Raw genomic sequence first — 20,927 nt, forward strand, 5'->3', positions numbered from 1 at the left:
CTGCATCAAGCCGCCTGTCAATCTCACGTTCCATCCTTCCCTCACTCGTGAACAAGACCCCGAGATACTTGAACTCCTCCGCTTGGACTCCCCACCCACCCAGAGTGGGGAAGCCACCTTTTTCATGTCGAGAACCAAGGCCTCAGATTTGGAGGTGCTGATTCTCATCCCAACCGCTTCACACTCGGCTGTAAACCGTCCCAGTGCATGTTGCAGGTCCGGGTTTGATGGAGCCATCAGGACAACATCGTCTGCAAACAGCAGAGATGAGATCCTGTGGTCCCCAAACTGGACACCATCCGACCCCTGACTGCGCCTAGAAATTCTGTCCATGAAAACTATGAACAGAACCGGTGACAAAGGGCAGCCCAGTGCATGTTCCCAGTGCATGTTGGAGTCCAACATGCACTGGGAACACGTCTGACTAACCGCCGGTAATGTGAACACAGCTCCTGCTCGGGTCGTACAGGGACCGGACAACCCAGTACTCCCGAAGCACCCCCCACAGGACACCCTAACATGGACATGGTCGAAAGCCTTCTCCAGATCCACAAAGCACATGTGGACTGGTTGGGAAAACTCCCATGAACACTTGAGCCGCTTGTGTTCAAATCGGGGAAGCCGTTCACCCCTCTCCAGGTGTCACTGTCATTGCCCACGTGGGCGTTGAAGTCCCCCAGTAGAACAACGGAGTCCCCGGTCAGTGCACTGTCCAGTACTCCTCCCAGGGACTCCAAGACGGCCGGGTACTCTGCACTGCTGTTTGGCCCGTAGGCCGACACAACAGTGAGAGACCTGTCCCCCACCTTCTCGTCCACCGGGAAGCCCCTGACAGCATAGCTCCTGGGATCATTCGGGCGCTCAAACCCCTCCACCACGTTAAGGTGACTGTTCAAGGTGGGGGTATAGATAAGTGATGCCACTATTCAACTCCCTGTGATGTGACTATTGTCAGTTGAAAGGACTTGAGAGGACAAGAGATTAATATTGCAAGTTTGAAAAAGGTAAATCTCTTTTATAGTTACATAAGCCCTTCCCCTCCATCAGAGATTATACCATCATCTAATTCTAGAAAGTGAACAGAACATAAAAAGTCCTTAAAAAAGTAACTTTTAATATGCTTCATTGTAACACACATGAGAATCAATATATCTATTCACCTATTTGGTGTTTTTACTTGAATACCTCCTCCATTATTTTGCAAGAATGCAGTTTGTTTTGATGATGACAACAAGTCATCAACGAGTCCAAGAGTCCGACATCTCCTGTCCAAAGGTTGTCACATATTTTATGTTCTGCTTTTGATTAGATTAGCTCAATGTGTATTTGCTCTTATCTGATAAAACAATTTAGATAAAGCAGTAATTACAAGCCTGTTACTGTAGACTTTATACACTCTTGTGTCCTAACAGCTGCACATGTGAAAGGAAGCGCGAGCAGGTCTGATAAGGACAACACCAAACCCATGAGAGCTGGGGAAAAACATACGTTTAGTTTCTATGAGTTAATAAGTTATAGGTATTTTTTATGATTGAATTACGATTTGTCCAGTGTTTGTATTCAGGATGTGAGAGTTTAGTTTAGGAGGAGGAGGTTTTCTGTATGTATTGCGTTTTCATTTAAAAAGACCATAAATATTCACAAATTCTAGAACAGATAATGTACCTTAGTCTTTAAGTCAATGGTCTGGCTTTACACTAACAATCTGCACATTAAAGATGCACAAACTTTTATTAAGCAAGTGGCGTTTCCTCCACAAGAAAAGTTACTGAACATAGTGCACCTTCCATATTATTAATTTTAATCTTTATTCAACATTTTAATTGTGATGTGATTTATTCAAACTTTTGGGGCATAAACATTTAAACCTGCCTTGTACTGTACACAGAAAGTGAATGTAAATAGATGTCTGATATTCTTTTGCCAGAACTTTTTATAATCACCACTGCATACTTCAAATACTTAACATGTACGTCCAAAATACAATTACTGTTAATTTTTTCTGTGGCTTAAGTTGGTCAAGTGACAATTACCTGTGCTTATTCCTAGTGATTTGTGAGGTAATGAACAACAATTCCTATACTCTCTTAGTGTGTACAATGATCAAATCGGTACAAGTTTATGTCAGATGCCCTTTCTCATTTTGCAACATATAGATTAAACAATAATTTCCAAACCCTATGTAAAACTACTCACATATTGATTATTGAATGACTTTATTGACACTCAACTGATAATAAAACGTCTGTAATTGGTTTAAAAGCCCAGGAGAGGTGCCGAGCATGAATCCTTTGCAATAAGATTAAAGACTGATACAGGAAGCAGCTCTGTGTCAAAAGGCTCCACGACCTGCTACGCTCCAGCTAGTAAATCCTATTACAGGTAAGTACATGCACAAGTCAAGTGACATTGTACTGCTCTATTAGTCCTTGGTTGCTTCTACCAACACGACAAAACCTGTACAATTTGGTGAAAGGGACCACAAAGACACAGCTTTTAATGAGCTATTTGCATTTATTAACACATTTTATCCAACACTCTTTGTACAATTGATACATTATCTTGCATAAAATATATTTAGAAGTATTTGTTGACTATTTCCCATGTATTCACAGTCAGTCTACAAGTTTGTATCCAGGTGTCATATAAAATAGTAGGATGTTTTTTTGCCTGTTGGATATATACATGTGTCATGTTAATATACAGCCGCCCTTGTCTCCCTTGTACGGGTTCTTTTCGTCCGGGACTCCCTTGATTAACATATCGTTGGGAAGCAGGTTCTCCACAAAAGAAATCGTTTCGGTGCAGCTTGCGAGCACCTGTGAGGAGAAAGGTGAATAATAATCCAACAAAATACAGTGTCATCAAATTCAATCTTATTATAACTGTAAGCAGGAATTTTCCATCTAAGATATTGCTATATAAATAAAATAGCATAGATACTATTTTGTCTAGCGTCTGCAAATTCCATGTGACCTCAATTTAACCTTGTTTTGATGCATCTATTTGACATTGAAATCACCCATTAACAGTATTGACTGTTTCCTTAATGCATTACACAAAAAGTTGCAAAAACCTGATGTGAAAATGGATGTAAAGACTCATTATCAAATGCATGTGTGCTTCTGGTTGTGCATTGAACACAAGTATAATTATCTTAAAAATAAAACAATTTAACTATTAAAGGGAGGTCCTACAATAATATCATCACTTACAGGTGCCCGAGCTGTGCTGACTTCCTTCTTTAATTGTTCCAACTCCATATTCAGGATTTCTTTATCTGACATATCCCGAGCCATCTTGACTGCAAAGTAGAAACACCCTGGTTAAAGTTGACATCCTCATATGTACACAGACTTTACAAATAGCCAAAATATAATCACATTTTTTACAGTTAATTGTTAATCATTGTCTCTTACCTGTTGAATGGCGGGGTCCCCAGACACAAGAAAAGTTTCCGCCCTTAAGAGCTCGTAAACGACGTCCCTAGCTCTGGTTTGGTCGTCGCTTCAGATGGACTGAGAAGAATTGCCCCACTGCTTCTCTTCTCAGCTGATCCCCACCCTGAGCCTCGGGGACGGGTCGACACAGGATTGGACCTAATGTCACCAATCCCCCGGTAAAAGGATTAAACAATCAACAGCCATTTAGGCCCGAACAGGAAGGAAGAACAGAACCTTCTAGATGTGCAAAAAACAATGTGAGGATGCAGATGATGCAAGTGTTAGACAGATAAACAATGAATCAAAATTATTGGACATAATAGTTTTACAAATCAATAAGTAAATAGCCCATAAATTTGAGTAATACAATATGCAAAAAACATAGCATAATAATGTAATTGTTATGTAATTTTATTGTTATTGGTGCAGCTTTTCTGTTGGAGGGTTTGTCATCTGCTTGTTTAATAAGAGATGCTACTGCTTTGCCTAGAATGTTTCACAGTTTGGCATTCAAATTATTTATCTCCATGCAGACAAGAAGGTAAAGCCACCAAGTTACAGGTCAGATCTGTGGAAAGGCGAGTCCATTCACAATATGAATGCATGATTTCCAAGGTGTTTCTGAGCAATAAAAACACCTTAAAAAAACAAGATACAGTATAATATACTTTCATTAGAAAAGTTACACAGTGTACCTTTAAATCATAACTGGGTCCATTTTTATTTATTGCTGAATCATACACCAGGCATTTTACAACAACAGTTGAAGGACATCTTTAATTGATCTGGGTCACAGTGACTGTTTTATTGAACTGATTAAGATTAAGATAAAGAAATCCCCAAACAGAAGCTACAATGACTCTTTCTCTACAGCAAATTTATAGTCCATAAGTATTTTTTTTTTTAGTATTTATTTTTATATATATTAAGGCATATTACAACTATAATTGTGCATTGAAAGTCAAATTCAAGTAAGCCTATACTCGGTGTGTTTATGGAGAATTATGTTGAATTATGTTTCCACTGTCCAAGGTGTACCCCGCCTAAGGCCCGAAGTCACTGGGATAGGCTCCAGTCACCCGCGACCCCAAAAGGGAACAAGCGGTAGAAAATGGATGGATGGATGGATATGTTTCCCCTGTAACCGGTTAATCAGGCACAGTTACAGTAAGTTACAGTATGTTATATCAAAATCTGGGCAAATGAAAAAAGAGGGGAGGGCATCCAGAGTAAACTACATTCCAAATCATTAATGTACCGTACACATTTTGAAATGCAGATAGAACAATCCCAAGAAAGGGAACACTTTAAGGTCAGGCTGGGCGATGAAATTTGAAAAGTGATCTCATAAATTTCTGGGTAAAATTGCATGTTTCTCTATTTAATGCAGCTGTCTGCTCAAACACAGACTCTATTTTCCACCCACTCCTCTTATTGGTCAACATTTGAGGCTCTGGGTGAACGATGGCTGGATTAAAAGGGAAATCAAAAGGTAGAGTGAATTTTCAGAAGAATCGGATTACTTTATTTACTTTGTAAAAGCAATAGAAATGCAAAGTCTACATGATCATCAGGATCATGAATTATGATAAAATACATCAATGGCATTGTATTTATAGGCCTAATTAAACGTGAACCAGTGGAAAGATGCCCTTTGTTTTGTTTGTAATGTACTGATGGATGGAATTATTGACTTTTCATGTGAACTGTGGGACAAGTGGTTGATCTTTGTTAAACCTTGCCAGGACTGGCCTCATAAGCCAGTTTCAGGATCTGGGTTAGTCTCATCGGCTGCAGATTAACCTGAGACGTCACTGGATTAGAGGCACGTTGGACACACTTTGAGAGAGTCCGAGGAGTGATAACACAACTTTCCCTTTCATTATAGTAAGAGAAATGTTCTTGATTCAAAACACATTCAGGTATTGCATTGCACTTTATATTTCTTTAGTTTTAATGTGAATATTCTACAGCAATAACCCAATTTATTTATGTCTACAACATGGCTCCTGGGGAAGGATCGTTGCTCAACCTAGAAATGTCAAATGTTTTGCAAGTCCCCTGACCTTTGAATTTCAGCAATTCTCCATTTGCACCTCTAGAGAGCAGCATTTGTCCTACAGTTCTAAATCCAATGTAGAGAGATTAAACCCCATTATCGCAAGGGTTTGTTTAATGTTTAAGAAAAATCAATACATTAAAAAGTGCATTTTCTATTTACCTTCCTGAGTTGCTTCCTTGTAAACCTGGCCCTTCTTAATTTTACTTAAACCAACAAAGCTACTGTTTCAATCATTAGAGTCCATTGGGGTTTTAGTATATACATTTTATTAACCCGATCAATTAATTGATTACTGATTCATATTAATATTACGTCATGACATGACACTATAGGCAAAACCATTTTTATTAAATTGTTTTATTTAATTTTTTGTCAGTGTGCTCTGTTTTATTAATTAATTGAATAAACTTGCATACATGGATTAAGATATGACATTGTAACTACAACAGCTATTTCTATTCATTTTTTTTTTTCTTTTTTTCTTCAATCTTACAACTTTGGTAATTCTTTTTTACACACAAATTGCCTTATTTTAATATAAAAAGATTACATGATGAACAACGTGTGATGCATTTTTCTTACATTTATTTTTGTGTAGCGATCTCACCTTATTTTTATTTTGACATGTAAGGTCACTTCCGGTGCACGTTTCCTCTTCCGCTGCTACTTCTGGATGAATGAACTGCGACCATGGCAGCCCCGAGCAGGAAACAACTTTTCAGGTTTCTGAGCCAAATGGGAGCTTTTATTTTGACCCGATTTGGGTTTTGGAACTGCTTCAGTATGTTGATGTTGTTTGCTGAACGAGCAGACTCAAAAAGGTAAGAAACGAGTGATTTGAGCACTTGGGCTAACATGCTAACAAACTGCTATGGCCTGTCAGATATTTGTATGTTATTTGTTTATTACGTTTTGTAGCAATAACAAGTACTTTTGGCATTGGTATGAAAGGATTAGGTTGATTTCTAGTCAGATACAAAAAGGGAAAGCTGGTTGGGATTAGAATGTCTGATCTTCTACTCTGTAATTTAAAATGGGCTGCGTTAGTGTGTAATTATCCTTATGCTTTTGTTTACTTTGGGGCAGGGTGGGCTTCATCCTTTAGGAACCCCACCCGCTCAACTATTCCATTTTCAGCCATGAAACTTTGTCATGTGACTCACCTTCATCTAGAGGAAAACTGTTTTTAATAGCATAGTTTCCAATGTTGTAGTTATTAGCTTTTATTATTGATTCAGTTGGGGATCATCACATTTTATATATATAATTTGACACCCAAAATATTATACTATTTCCGTACACACATATTACTTTTAAGGTTAGAGGAACATCTCAATTTATGATATAATAAAAATGGATTAAAAGTATGAATAGTTTGCGCTATTTAGAGGTGGCAGACTAAAAATCAAGTATATCTATAAATAAAACGTTTTAAAATGAATACAAATGAATTGAACAACTAGAGTTATTTCCAAACAAGGGTATTGTTTTGCGCAGTACTTGAACCTCAACCAAGACATTTTCAGGCAAATTCTAACACATTCCTGTTTTGTATTTGTATGTATTTGTTTGTATGTATTTTCTATTTGACATTAGAATGAATGACCTGTTTCGCTGTCCTCAGAAAGCCGGACATCGCTGTGCCGTACCTGTACATAGACATGGGAGCCGCGGTGCTGTGTGCCAGTTTCATGTCGTTTGGGGTGAAGAGGCGGTGGTTTGCAACGGCCGCTGCGGTTCAAATGACCATCAGCACCTACGCATCGTACATGGGGGAGCAGGTGCACTACAGCGAGTGGCTCAAGGTAAGTTGTTTCAGAAGTTAACGGAGCTCAACTGTGGCAGGATTGTGCCTTTTGAACTCTCAAAATAAAATGTATTGAAAAAATGTATATAGAGTTTGTTTTTTTGTAACAAAGTGCCCTATTGTTGTCGTCGTGTTGCATTTATACACACAGAAACCATCACTGAGTTGAGTGCAGTCAGCTTGTTGTGACCATTATTAACTCACACGCCTCATATCCATGTCATTCAGATGCTACTTTTGGATGTACGACTTTTTTTTTTACACTATTTAAAAAAAAAAATAATCAAAACCCAGATACCAGTCGATACTCATTTTAACAGGTATCAATACTTGGACCCTTCCTAAATAGATTAGCATTGATTATGTATATAACGTAGTCAATTGCATGCACTTAAAATCAAGTCCAATATTGCTATTATCGCTGAAACATATGTAGGATTAGCTTTACAGCAATGGTTTGTTCATGTTGAGATAGAAGTATATCTAAATTGTCAGCTCAGAGCTGACGTTCCATAGAGAGTTCTGTGTTGGACATATTTTGCATGTCAAGGTCAACTTGAACGCTACATTACAATGTTTTGCTTATATACTTAACTCTTTCATATGCTTTGAATCTGTTTGCAGGTGAGAATGTACTCCAGAGCACTTGGAATTATTGGAGGCTTTCTGGTTTTGGCCAGTGGAGCAGGAGAAGTTTACAGACAGAAATCTCGCACAAGATCTTTACAGTCGACTGGACAGGTCTTCCTCGGTGTCTACCTTATCTGCATCGTAAGAAGGCCTTTTTATTTGTTAACATTAATGACGGTGTTTGAGGATTGGGTATTAAAAAGCATTACAAACAACAATTGCATCTAAAAACTGAAAATTATATTATATTTTGTGCCAATTAGTAAATATAGTGAATTACAACAATTGAATGGGTCCAAAACACATGGACTTAAACAATTTCTGTTGTTAATTTGTTTGTTTTTTTTATAGTAAATCGTCTTTAGAAATATCTTGTATACTAATCACAAAGTTCAAGTGGTTAGTAAGTGGTTACAAATTTGCTGTGTTTAATGGGAAGTTTTGTTTAAAAAAAAAATTGAATCGTGGCATTAACTCACGCGCAATGTGAAACGCCCATTACATGTGCCAACAGTGATGCAGTTCCTCTCTCCCTCCACCAGGTGTACTCCCTGCAGCACAGTAAAGAGGACAGGCTGGCGTTCCTGAACCACATCGTTGGAGGAGACGTCACTCTGATGCTTTTGGAGGTGCTGTTTGGCGTTCTGGCGTTGGCGTTCCTCTCCGGCTGGTACATCCGTTTGGCGGCTCAGATTTTGGCCATCGTCCTGCCGCTCGTCGTCCTCCTCATCGACGGTAACCTCGGCTACTGGCACCACACTCGGAAGGTGGAGTTTTGGAACCAGATGAAACTAATTGGACACAACATTGGTATTTTTGGGGCCGTGCTCATCCTGGCAACAGACGGGTGACCGTCACGCGTCGACCACCTTCATTGAACTTTGCACTTGAGATTCGTTGCTTCTCAGGAAAACTGTAAATGCTGAGATCATTTGGTGCCTGTGCGTAGCAATTGAGACAGAGCCCCAAATGGTAAACTAAAAAAACACTCTCCCGAGAATCGTTTTATGGCTCCAATAATTTATTCAGAAGTCATGTTTACATTTGTCTGTTATGCTCTGACATTAAGTATTGAAACTGTAAAATATTTGCAAAAGGCTTGAGGTTAGGTTTTAGGGCTTTTATGTTGATGGGGATTGCGTTCGTCCATATACAAGACATTCATCATAAGTTGTAATGCCATTGAAAGGGAAGGTCAACTTCATATAATTTGTATTATTGTGTAAAATATCAATGAATGCCTTGAACATTATACAAACATGTTTGCGTTTAGATTTAGGCCGCACATTCGTGTTTATGGCTAGTATGCAAGTTAGCAAAATACTGTTTGGGTAGAATCTGTTGAGCCCTAAACTGTTAAATTATTGCATGAAATTTGAATCAATCATGTTAAGATTTTTTTTGTAATTTTTTATAAACTCAAAACATCCAGGTTGTTACAATTTGTACTTAAAGCTATTAAAGAACTGGTGTATTTGCCCTCCTGTCTCTGTCTTGTGACTCCAAATCCCTTTTTGGAAATGTTGCACAATGCTAATCCTCATGTTTTTTTGGAAAACAATTTATCTTTAATCCATTTGTCAATAGTAGAGGGCTAAACTTGATTTGGTACAAAATGTTTCATCCAATAAAATGGGATCATGGCACTTCCTCAGCCAGCCTTTATATGTAATAGTAATGTAACAATATCAGAAGTACAATATAATCAAGGTATTTGTTGCAGTGTTTTTGTCAGGGTTATAAAATATAAAGAAAGGTTGATATTGCACTTTTGCATTTAGTCATCGGCCTTATTCTCCAGCACTGGTCCATAGCTATGGCTGACCTGATGCCTGAAGAATATGTATAAAGCTTTGTTTTAATACTTTAGGGCACTGCACAAAAGAGAACTACATTTCTCTCTTTAAGGTGTGTGGTAAAACAGCGATGGGTGAGTTTGTAGTACATTTAAACTTAAGGGAAAATGTCCAGATCGGCCCTATGTGTACGTACGTATGTATGACCACAGGATTTTCATCTCTGCTTTTTGCAGACGATGTTGTCCTGATGGCTCCATTAAACCCGGACCTGCAGCATGCACTGGGACGGTTTGCAGCCGAGTGTGAAGCGGCTGGGATGAGAATCAGCACCTCCAAATCTGAGGACGTGGTTCTCAACTGGAAAAAGGTGGCTTGCCCTCTCCAGGTGGGTGGGGTGTCCTTGCCCCAAGTGGAGGAGTTCAAGTATCTCGGGGTCTTGTTCACGAGTGAGGGAAGGATGGAGCGTGAGATTGACAGTTTGACCTGGACCGTTGTGGTGAAGAAGGAGCTGAGCCGAAAGGCAAAGCTCTCTATTTACCGGCCGGTCTACGTTCTGACCTCACCTATGGTCATGAGCTTTGGGTAGTGACCGAAAGAACAAGATCGCGGATACAAGCGGTCAAAATGAGTTTCCTCCGCCGTGTGGCTGGGCGCTCCCTTAGAGATCGGGTGAGGAGCTCGGCCACACGGGGGGAGCTCGGAGTAGAGCCGCTGCTCCTCCACGTCGAGAGGAACCAGCTGAGGTGGCTCGGGCATCTGTTCCGGATGCCTCCTGGGCGCCTCCCTCGGGAGGTGTTTCAGGCATGTCCCACCGGGAAGAGGCCCCGGGGAAGACCCAGGACACGCTGGAGAGACTATGTCTCTCGGCTGGCCTGGGAACGCCTCGGGATCCCCCCGGAGGAGTTAGAGGAAGTGTCTGGGGAGAAGGAAGTCTGGGAGTCCCTGCTCAGACTGCTGCCCCCGCGACCCGGCCCCGGATAAAGCGGCAGAAGATGGATGGATGGATGGATGAATTGAAATGGCACAAATGATGTTCTGTGTAGTTCTTCCCTGCATTTTAAAGTCATTGGGAGATTTGTATATACAGTAAATTGCTGAGTAACACCATGGGGTAAAACCGAACTTTACTCTGTTGCAGGGGATACAACAGTTAATACCCAAAGTGTGCAGCCCAAGAATAGTGCTTAAGTGACAGATCACAGCAACACGATATTTTAAGGTTTCCGTCTTTGGCGTCATCTGCTAATCTCAATCCCAGACCAGTTTTCCATAAATTCACCATCATTTATAATGCTTATCTTCTTCTGACTCGTTCTGACTCTGCTTGTTCTTCTGATTGCGTTCAGCTTTCACCAACGCCCCGAGCACAGCCAAAAGCACGGTGATCGTGATGACCAAAACGGACACGGTCTCCGCCATGCACAACTGGCTGTCCAGAGAGGCCAGAGTGCTCCCTGCCAGCTGAGGGGGCGCGTGGCAGATTATGTCCTTATAATCTACAACATGCAAATGCTTTACGTGCTGGATCTTGCCAAAAACGCGCTGCAACTCACAATCGCACGTCAAGGGATTTGAGGACAATTTCAAGTGCGTGTTAGTGGTCTGCAGCTGTAAAAATGTCTTGAAACGGATGTGGACGAGTTGGTTTTCCTGTAAACTCAGCAAGGTTAGACTTCTCAATGGGGTGAAAGCGTGGTTTTCTATCACCGATATGTTATTGCGGTTAAGATGCAGGATTTGGAGGCTGTGCTGACGACTCAACAAATCATCCACAAGGACGTTCAATCCGTTTCCCTCCAGGTTGAGATAGTGGAGGCGGGACGGGCTGCGGAACAGTCCCACATCCAAAGACGTGATCTGGTTGTAACTCAGGTCCAGTTTGCGCAGGTTTTCCAGGTCGTCCAGGGAGGTGGGGTCCAGGAAGTGCAGGAGGTTGTGGTTCAGCCGCAGGTCTTGGAGTGAGAATAGCTTTTGAGAGAAGTCTGGGGGGAGTGTTTTGAGGCGGTTGTGACTCAGGTCCAGTCGCTCCAGAAACTCCAGTGATGACAGGGACTGCAAGGATGGAAGACACGATTTAGAATTACCCAATTTGCCACGCTGCCCCCTCATGGAGAATAAGATGAACAATAAGGACCTATACCCATAGCACATTAAACAGATTAGCCTCAATATTAAAAGGAAACAAGTCAAAGAAATTAACACATGGGTTAGGGTTCCATATGTCTCAGCAATAATCTGTGGGAAACACTGGATATACCTTTTATGTTGTGTACAAATAAACAACACATTTTTGGTAAGTATTAGACCAGCTGTCCCCAACCTTTTTTCTTGTGAAGACTGGAGCAATCAGAAGATTTTTTTTCATTTTCTACCAGGGACCGGTTGAAGGGGGCAGGGCCAGTAACAACAGCGTAAAATGTGTACAAACCATTGTTTTAAATATTTAGTTATTGCTTTATTACTGATACTTGATGTTTGGCTCTATATTTTCTTAGTTAAACATAGGGACATATTCATTTTTAAACAAAACTTTAGCCTCTGAGGGCCAGTAGCAGATGGCCCGCGGCCCTGTGGTTGGGGACCCCTGTATTAGACCATTGAAATGAATATTAATAAATCTTTCGATAGGACGTGGGACGTTACTGGCACCTCAACTGCACAACACACATTTTTTTCGGGCTATATAATACTTTTTAACCACAACTGGGCACTTAATTACAGCTAAACTCATTACAACAAGGAATCATTCACACAAACACATATTCATTATATGGAAACATTGGCAGCAGGGCAGGTAATGTGTCTAACCCAAGGACACAACAACACAACAGTTTGCTGTTATAGTAGAAATATTGTATCATAATGCGTATCACGACTGGAACAATACACGTGTTATTTAATACTGTCCATTTGTTGTACTGTACATAAGCAGTCATAGCCACTTAATGCACATAATTATTTTTTCTCTACTTGTACTGTGTTGTACCGGTACATTCAAATATATTTTAAGATTATAGTTAAACGGATAGATATATATTTTTTGTATTTTCCTGCCGTTCTTGTACATTATGTTGCCAATTGGAGGCAAGGAAAGGTTATCTTCTGTTATTTTCATATCACTATAATCCTACAATACTACAACGCTACACATAATTAGCCACATGTAAAGGATTATTATGTGTAGTATTATAGGCCTTGTTCATTAATAATGTACACAGAATATACATTATTACTTTTTGATGCCGATAGTGACTTCCCATCACAGATGAAAGTAAGAGATCAGTCCACACTATTTTTAAGCATCGAGGCAAGACATTGCATGGGAATAAAATAAATAAATATATATATCAATTTGAAATTTCTTCTGAACGTGCAATCATATTTTCATACAAAAAATAAGGCATTTTATCGTAAAAAATCCTCAAAATTCTATCTACATTTGAAAAAATCATAGTGCCAGATTAAAATGTCTTGCTTCATTTTGGAATACATACTATTTGTCTTTTTGTTAGTTAAATGCAATAATCAAACAGTGTTGTTGGACCTTGAAGTACATTCTTAAAAAAAACAACTTTAACTTCATACCTGTGGCTGCAGAGTGTGGATGCTGTTGTTTGAAATGAGGAGGATCTTCAGTGACCACAGCCCATTGAAGGAGCGGCTGTGCACTTGTGTCATCTGGTTCCCACTCAGGTCCAGGAGCCAGGTCCCATGTGGTACTCCGGCCGGGACGCTGGTCAGACCCCGCGACTGACAGTCCACCAAATCTGACGACTCGTAGCAGAGACAGTGGCTCGGACACAGCTTAAACGCCATCGCAGAGTCTCCCAGCAGCATCAGGAGAGCGAGGAGAACATTCATTGTGCTGAAATGTGCCTGTCACCTCACTGCGACTGCACAGACCCACAAGCTTCAGCAGTGATGCAGTCAGGACATTTCATATGAGCTGCAGACAATGAATACTCCTGATTGGAGGAAGATTATCAGATTAAAATGACCAACTGCAATATATGACCTTGTCAGTGGAAATGAATGAATCACTTTGAACGCGAGCCAAAAACAAGGATTTACATCTGCTGCAAAATATGGATCAAAATGTTTTAAATCATGAGATTGAGTCCCTTCAGTTGAGTCATATTACATAAGCATTAATGGATTATGTCCATATAAAACAAATGTAAGACTTTCTTGGGGGTGGGAAATGTAAAAATATTTTAAGCGTATCAAGATAGCTCTGATCAACTGAATGTAAAAAAACAATGAACCAGTTACAAATGTACAAATATATTAAATCAGTTTCCTACCTGAGATGAACTCAAAAACCTTTCAAATCAGATTTATCTTTACATTTTACAAAGTAAAATGAACCTTGTGTGTCCACACGTGGGAGTGAAACTCATACCATCTTGAAATAAATGCACACAGCTTTAGAGAAACAGAGGCTTAAAGCATTTAAATAATTAATGTGAGAGAGTGATACACTCAGTGACCTGTAATTACAAGGATGCATCACAAAAGCTGCCATACAATCCCTCAAATAAGAAACTAGAGCACCGAGTTACAAGAACTGACCGGACACTTCAGGACAACCAAAAGAACAGCTTTTAGGAAGAAAAAGAAAGAAAGAAAAGAAACACAAATTCAGTTATCAATATTCATTCAAAATACAAAAATCAAGGTTGGAATAAAAATGTCTGCAAAACTTATAAAAAAGCCCTTCAAGAAGTCGTTGAAATTACAGCATTACAGTCAGAATTTTTGTTACTTTTATTTTAGAAAATGTCCTTTAAAGTGTGGCGTTTCAAGTCACATTTTGTTTTAAAATACAGAAAATACAGACAGTAGAACATGGATACAGCAAAAAAAGGAAATGATGACAGAAAATAAAGCTAACAAGCCTTTCTGACTGCTCTAGTTTTCTCTTTTTGAAATGGACCTGAAGGCAAAGGAAAAGGGGGCGGAAAAGAAAAGGGGGAGGAATGGGGCAGATGAGTTAGTCAAGGAAACTATGGTGGCTTTATGGTTCATGTTTAAATTATTCTTTATAAAGTCTAATTTAAGATTTTATTCCTCTTTCTTTTTTGTCTTTTTCATTTATTGGTATTTTGAACTTCAGGATCCAGGGCCCTCAGTGCTCCCCCTTGTGGTCTCAGACTGAGGACAAGGAATGCCGACTTGGTCTGGCAGTGGGAACAGAACGCCTCGTCGCCTCCCGGCCGAGCCGCACTGCCGCCTCAAGAAGATAAAGTGGAGTCCTTCTGTGTTTGCTGTGCTTGTGAACGTTGCATGGACTTCTGACTTTCCAAGTCTCTAAAATGTTTCTCAACCTGTGAACAGAGAGCACAGGGTTTTAAAGTTCGATCCGAGACACAATATATGAAGATTAACATGTTTGTAAAGCTCATGGCATTTAAGACGTTCAAACAAAACAATAAGTGGAATCTAATGAATGAAATTAATTTGATAAATTGGCAAAAATACCTAAATAAATGTAGTGAGCATGAGATAACATACTGAGTCCCATTGTCTTTATTAAATTAAGATGCCAGTATCCATGTACAAATGTGAAACGTATGGAAAAACGTATTAGGATTACACGGTGTAATTGTAATCAGTTTTGTAATTATAATCAGTTTTGGTCGTCAACAACACACATTAAGTGTCCACTGACCCATGTCCAGATGTGCTCCTAATCTTAAATAAGTTTGTGCTTTAGAGACCGAGGGCAATTTAGGACAACTCACAGCTTAAAAGAAGCATCTTAAATCTGAAATGTTGAAGGAAATATACTGTTAATACACACAAATGTACTGTTAATACACACAAATGTACTGTTAATACACACAAGTTTACTTTGAAGCGAGTTCCAGTAATCACAAGTTTGAATATCATTACATGCCTCTTACATTGAGCACAAATTATACAAATTTGCAGACGTTTGCAGGAATTCAGACGGGGGCAGTGTTTTGTTCTCGTACAAATGATCAGGGTGCAAGTGTCGTTGGTGCATGCGCAGTGACGTGGCGTACTTACTATTTTGCGTACATGACTTAAAGCGCTTCCCTCTTTGCCCTTGCAGTTCTCGACCTGGTAAGGCGGTGAGATTACGACGTCGTCCATCACAATAATGTTCTTCTCCTGCCATTTACAGTCTTTGATGCTGTTGAGATTAGAAGAACGTCACGTTAAACGCAATCGGGAAAGGAGAGGGAAGGCGCGTTGTGAGGGTGTAACCGTCTCACAAAACTGACAAGGTTTTTAACTCAAATTACAAAGCTCTTAGAAAGATATCAAATTATGGAATGTAAAAGAACTTCCCAAAAGATCTTAAAAAACAGCAAAAATAAACTAACATCAGTGTCACCCTAAGGCACAAAGCAAATGTGCAATTGGTAAAAAGGTAGTTAACACATCCAACTATACTTTTTTTAAGAAGAAACTGCAAACTTGGACAATTCAGTGTTACGTGTCAAAGTGTACTCCAACATGTCGGGGCCAATCATTTGAATGACAAGGACTCACGTTTTGTGAATAGTCTGGAATAGCTGTTGTCCCTCCGCAGAAACCCCAGCACTGATTGCATAGGCTTGGGACAGCTTGTCCTCCTTTTCTGTCCGTGCTCGATTGGCAAGCTGCAAAAGGGAACAGCAAACAAGCGTTGAGCATAAATTATCCTGTCAAACAACCAAAAAAGGCTAAAAAAAGACACAATTTCGATCCGCGTCATGAATGAAATGCTATGCCTCGTTTACTGAAGAAGAATTTAATAAGTAGATTTCAGTTTCATTACAAGATTGTGAGTTTGTCCACTAGGGCTGTCACTAACAATGATCTCAGTAGTCGACAAGTCAGATTATTTACTTCATGCTATTATTTCTGTTGTACACTGAGACTTTTTTTAAATACATTATCAACCACATAAAGGTAGAATATTATGGATAGAAAATAAACAAATAAAAAGCAATATTGATACAAATCTGATTTTTTTAAAATCTGGTCTGACATTTTGTATCCGTTTTAGAGTCTGTACGGTCTTGACAACGATCAAATATTATTAAGATGATTTTTTTTTATAGTTGACTAGTCACAATGTATCAATCGCTGCAATACTAAATGCCCACGTTTTTATTAATGAACATGTTTGAAATTTACAACAGTTGGCACATTTTTTTAAATTCATTGTGGCGTTTTAGAAGCAAATGCATCCAATTTACTTTCCACATTTGGTGCCTGACATCAGGTAAAACAAAAGCCTCCAGACATGAAACTCACCAATGATGAATCACTCCCAGCTCAAAAGAACAGGATATGACTAACTCTGTTCACATGTTTTCAGTTTTATTTTTGAAGTCATACACTTGTTACATTTGGTGTCTTTTACTACATAAAATAATCTAGGCTTGCAGGCGATTTGACACCCAAGTTACAAATCCAAATGAGCTGAGAAAGGCTGTATTGATGTCCGCTTACCTTGCTAACATTCAGAGATGCTAGAGGAGGAGGGGTCTCGGTGCGGGCATTTATTATGTCCACATCAGAAACATAGGCTAAGTTGATCAGGATGACGTCGTTGAGGTTCGGCTTACCGCTGGAGGAAGCACATTCTTCGGGAAAGTGTGGTCAAGGTGCAATCATTTTGGGTGGAAGGACAACAAAACGACACAAACACGGGACTTGGAAACTCCCCGCAGTGTGCAGAGAAGATAGCGGTGCTCAGTGACGGGGCAGTACCGGTTACAGCCGTGGGAGGAGGAAAATACTGCCACTCAAACGACAAGAAGCAGCTGTATAGACTGTCAATATTCAATACTATGGATTAAGTATATTAATCTGGTTTTCTGAATTAGAAAGAAATTACATAATCTCTGATATAGACAAAACTAACTGCACATGGACAGTAAACGTTTAGATAATGGCAGTTTGTCAGTGTCACAAGCAGCACATCCAGTCAAACTTGCTGTATGACTCTAGCACTTAGCTATTTAGTATTAACAGTCCAAAATTCCAATATTGGTGCATCAAACACTTAATTGTATTTTTGTTTGATTATTACTAGTTATTACTACATTGACTTACTTCTGTGGGGGAGTTTTTCTTGCTTTTTCTCCCATTTAAAGCCTTGTGGCGCTCGGTCCAGAGACTTGAGGTTTGCCGATGTGCCGTCACCGCACAGACTTACGAGATGAACGGCCTGTCCCCAGTAAAGGTAGCGGGAGTCGGACGATTGGTCAGTCAATTTGCTTTGTTTTAGGGGCCGTTAACCTGCAGTCCTAACAAGCGTTGAGATATTTTTTTCCAATTTACCCAGTCATATAAACCACGTCTCTTGACTTTCAAATAATTTATACTCGTTTTACAGGCGGGACTGAACCGGATCAGACCAAAAAAAAAAAAAACGATTGGCATCTCGTCTTAAGCAATAAACTACCGTACATTCATATTTTTTAAGCCACAAAGTTTTAATTCATAACACTAGTACTTGAAATGTACTTGCAATACTTCAGTCATTTCAACAGCAAACATTTTAGTAATATAATTTAATAAATCGATAAAGCAACGTTTGAGTATATTATATTTCTATTAGCTCATATTTTATTCCGCTGCAACCAATGATTTTGGTAGCAATTCATTTTTTAAATAGTCGACTAGTAAAAACAATTCTAGCTGTTCTACATTGAGATTTGTGAATTACATTTTAAACCAAATACACGTTGACGACTTGCATTTGTAGAATATTTAAAAAGTATTGAGGAAAATCAAATGTCTATCTATTTTACACGTATTTTACTGTCTGTACAGTCTTGCCAACAATTATGATAAGCAAAACACAATTATTTAACAGTCGACACATCACAACTACCCTTGATTAATCGTTGCAACCCTAATCTGCACAGGACGTACTACTACTCGTGTAATACATGGTGTACTTCGGGCATCTCTGGTTACAAATGCCTTGGCTTTAAAACGTACAGAATCAACCTACAGATGCCAAAATGATCGACGTGACGATTTAGTTGTCAGATGAGCATTACACCCTGTCATACACGGTACACTACAATCATCCCGCGTGCTGTCTTCATGTCACATCCATCCAACACACCCACGTCCATTCATTCATCACTAGAGTAGGCATTTCTGACCGTCAAGCTAACGATGGGTGTAACACAGCTAAGGGATGCTCATGGTCAAGCGTTAGCACGGTATTTCTTAACACGTAAACACCAATCACGTCTCAAATAAATACACAAATTGCGATAATACCTTGGGAATTCGTAAACAAACCCGCATTCCGGGCGCGGGGCGGCGAGGCGACGACGCGAGAACCCCCCCCGAAGCTACCGAAACTTAGCATATTAGCCCGAGCTAGCAACAACTTGGCTGTCGTGTGCACGGCTAATCGGCGCTCATTCATATTTAGCCTGTAGCCGACATAGCTAGCATTCCGCGGAGTCCACCGCGAACGGCTTTGTCGCGGACTCAAACGCGGCCGAGAAGGTGAGCCGCCGCGGGGGGAAAGGTCGCCCGCCAGCAGCGTTTTTTTTTCCGCCCCGTGGAGAACACCCCAGCCATGATGCCTTTTGCTTGGGGCTCCACTGCCAGATAGCGATCCATGTTGCGCTCTGGCAATACAATGAGCCGATTCAAAACACATGCCCTCCCGAAAAGCCCCGTGAAATGCCCCGCCGCGACTGCCCCCCGCGACGCAAACGAGCCGCGGTAACGAGACCCGCGCTTCTTTTCGGTGGAAAATCGAGTAAAAAAAAGGACAAATATATATCCAAGTGTGCTGCCACCGCTTACGCCTGCGCGGAGCACTATTTGACACACACACTCTCGGTAACCCTACAGGCCCTTGCAGCCCGGCAGGCCAGCGAGGCATCCGCGGCGCCCGCAGACAAAAGGATACTCAGGGTCAACATCTTGGACTGGTAGTCGAACGCGACCACTTCTCCCTTGAGACGTTGGCCCAGGCAGGTGAAGCAAGAGACATGGCTCCCGACGCTCAAATACTCCCCCGGTCCAGGAGCCGCCATCTTCTCCGCCAGGAAACACCGGACGGAGCGCCTGCCTCACGTAGAGCGACGCGATGGCGTAGTCGACCCGAGGCTGGGCGTGTCCGGCGTCACGTCACGTCGTCTTTACGGTTTACCTCGAATTTAGTCAATGGAGGGGAAATGGAAAGCTAGAGGGATAGTTGCCACGGTAACCTGTTCATGGGGTTCACGTTTCTGTTACACGCTGCGTTTTTGAGGACTGCGTGTTCTCCCCGTGTTACTCTGTGTTCTCTCGGGGTTCTCCAGCATGTGCTAGGCAAAATTGAAAACTCTAAATAACCTGTACTGAATGAAAGTTAGAGTGAATGTCGAGCTGGCCCCTGTCCAGAAGTTGTTGTTGTTGTTGTTGTTGTTGTTTTATGGCGGTTGGCATCCGAGTGTTGCATTACCGCCAGACTTTATTCCTCAGACGTTTCGTAGTCCTCAGACTCTGTCGTAGTCCGTAAAAGTACTCCTCCCATCGCTTTGGCGTTACAAAGCCCATGAGGTCATGATGTGTTTTTGTGACTAGAATAGTTGTTGTGTTGTTGTTGTTGTTGTTGTTGTTGTTTTATGGCGGTTGGCATCCAATTGTTGCATTACCGCCAGACTTTATTCCTCAGACTTTTCGTAGTCCTCAGACTGTCATAGTCCGTAAAAGTACTCCTTCCATTGCTTTGGTGTTTCAGAGACCAACCGGCTTTATCCCAGGGAGACTCTTCTTCACCTTCCTCGCCCTCTTTGACGTTCGGTGCTTTGGAAGTACAAAGCCCATGAGATCATGGGACATCTTTGTTGTTTTACAAAGCCCATGAGGTCATGGGACGTCTTTGTCGTTTTATCCTTTAGAAGTCCTTCTTCCATCGCCATGAAGTCCAAGCGCGTTAGAACATCCTCTTGCTCCTCATCCTCGGCTCAGTCTCCAACACCCCCCACCTCTATAAACGTTTACCCAGCCCTGTGCTACATAAGTAAGCAACCACAGCCTGACACAAACCCTGTGACTGGATCGCCAGAACGTTCCGCAGATTGAACTCCCGCCCATTATTCCGAAACCACAAGGCCAACCCGGCCCTTTCCCTATCATAAGCCTCACAGCAAATCAGCACATGCTCGACAGTCTCTGGCACCCGACAGTGACCACACAGACCG

The 20,927-nt window shown here is 40.8% G+C and overlaps 4 protein-coding genes across 4 annotated transcripts in view; 1 reads left to right on the plus strand and 3 right to left on the minus strand.

Annotated features, from left to right (window-relative positions):
* Nucleotides 1-2,494: 2,494 nt before the first annotated feature.
* The window catches only part of gngt2b (guanine nucleotide binding protein (G protein), gamma transducing activity polypeptide 2b), a 139,592-nt gene continuing 121,159 nt past the window's right edge, over nt 2,495-20,927 (minus strand). Inside the window, exons 2-4 of the mRNA XM_072455957.1 lie at nt 3,420-3,502; nt 3,216-3,304; nt 2,495-2,819 (exon numbers count right to left, since the gene is read on the minus strand). Coding sequence (XP_072312058.1) covers nt 2,691-2,819; nt 3,216-3,299 — 213 coding nt within the window. The 5' untranslated portion in view covers nt 3,300-3,304; nt 3,420-3,502 and the 3' untranslated portion in view covers nt 2,495-2,690. The remainder of the gene's footprint in view (nt 2,820-3,215; nt 3,305-3,419; nt 3,503-20,927) is intronic.
* tmem101 (transmembrane protein 101) lies at nt 6,149-9,539 on the plus strand. Its single transcript, XM_072456525.1, has 4 exons — nt 6,149-6,326; nt 7,130-7,310; nt 7,937-8,083; nt 8,485-9,539. Exons 1-4 carry the CDS (start codon nt 6,196-6,198, stop codon nt 8,791-8,793), a joined length of 768 nt encoding a protein of 255 aa, XP_072312626.1. The 5' UTR covers nt 6,149-6,195; the 3' UTR covers nt 8,794-9,539.
* Nucleotides 10,895-13,646, minus strand: LOC140369393 (uncharacterized). Its single transcript, XM_072456723.1, has 2 exons — nt 13,327-13,646; nt 10,895-11,793 (listed from the first exon to the last, which is right to left on the minus strand). Exons 1-2 carry the CDS (start codon nt 13,600-13,602, stop codon nt 11,023-11,025), a joined length of 1,047 nt encoding a protein of 348 aa, XP_072312824.1. The 5' UTR covers nt 13,603-13,646; the 3' UTR covers nt 10,895-11,022.
* lsm12b (LSM12 homolog b) lies at nt 14,491-19,853 on the minus strand. The gene is made up of 5 exons (XM_072456027.1): nt 19,649-19,853; nt 17,212-17,345; nt 16,264-16,373; nt 15,775-15,901; nt 14,491-15,068 (listed from the first exon to the last, which is right to left on the minus strand). Exons 1-5 carry the CDS (start codon nt 19,773-19,775, stop codon nt 14,976-14,978), a joined length of 591 nt encoding a protein of 196 aa, XP_072312128.1. The 5' UTR covers nt 19,776-19,853; the 3' UTR covers nt 14,491-14,975.

The sequence above is a fragment of the Eucyclogobius newberryi genome, unplaced genomic scaffold, assembly GCF_026437365.1.
Source record: "Eucyclogobius newberryi isolate DKJ021-1_F unplaced genomic scaffold, fEucNew1.0.hap1 SCAF_20, whole genome shotgun sequence".
In the NCBI taxonomy this organism is placed as follows: Eukaryota; Metazoa; Chordata; class Actinopteri; order Gobiiformes; family Gobiidae; genus Eucyclogobius; species Eucyclogobius newberryi.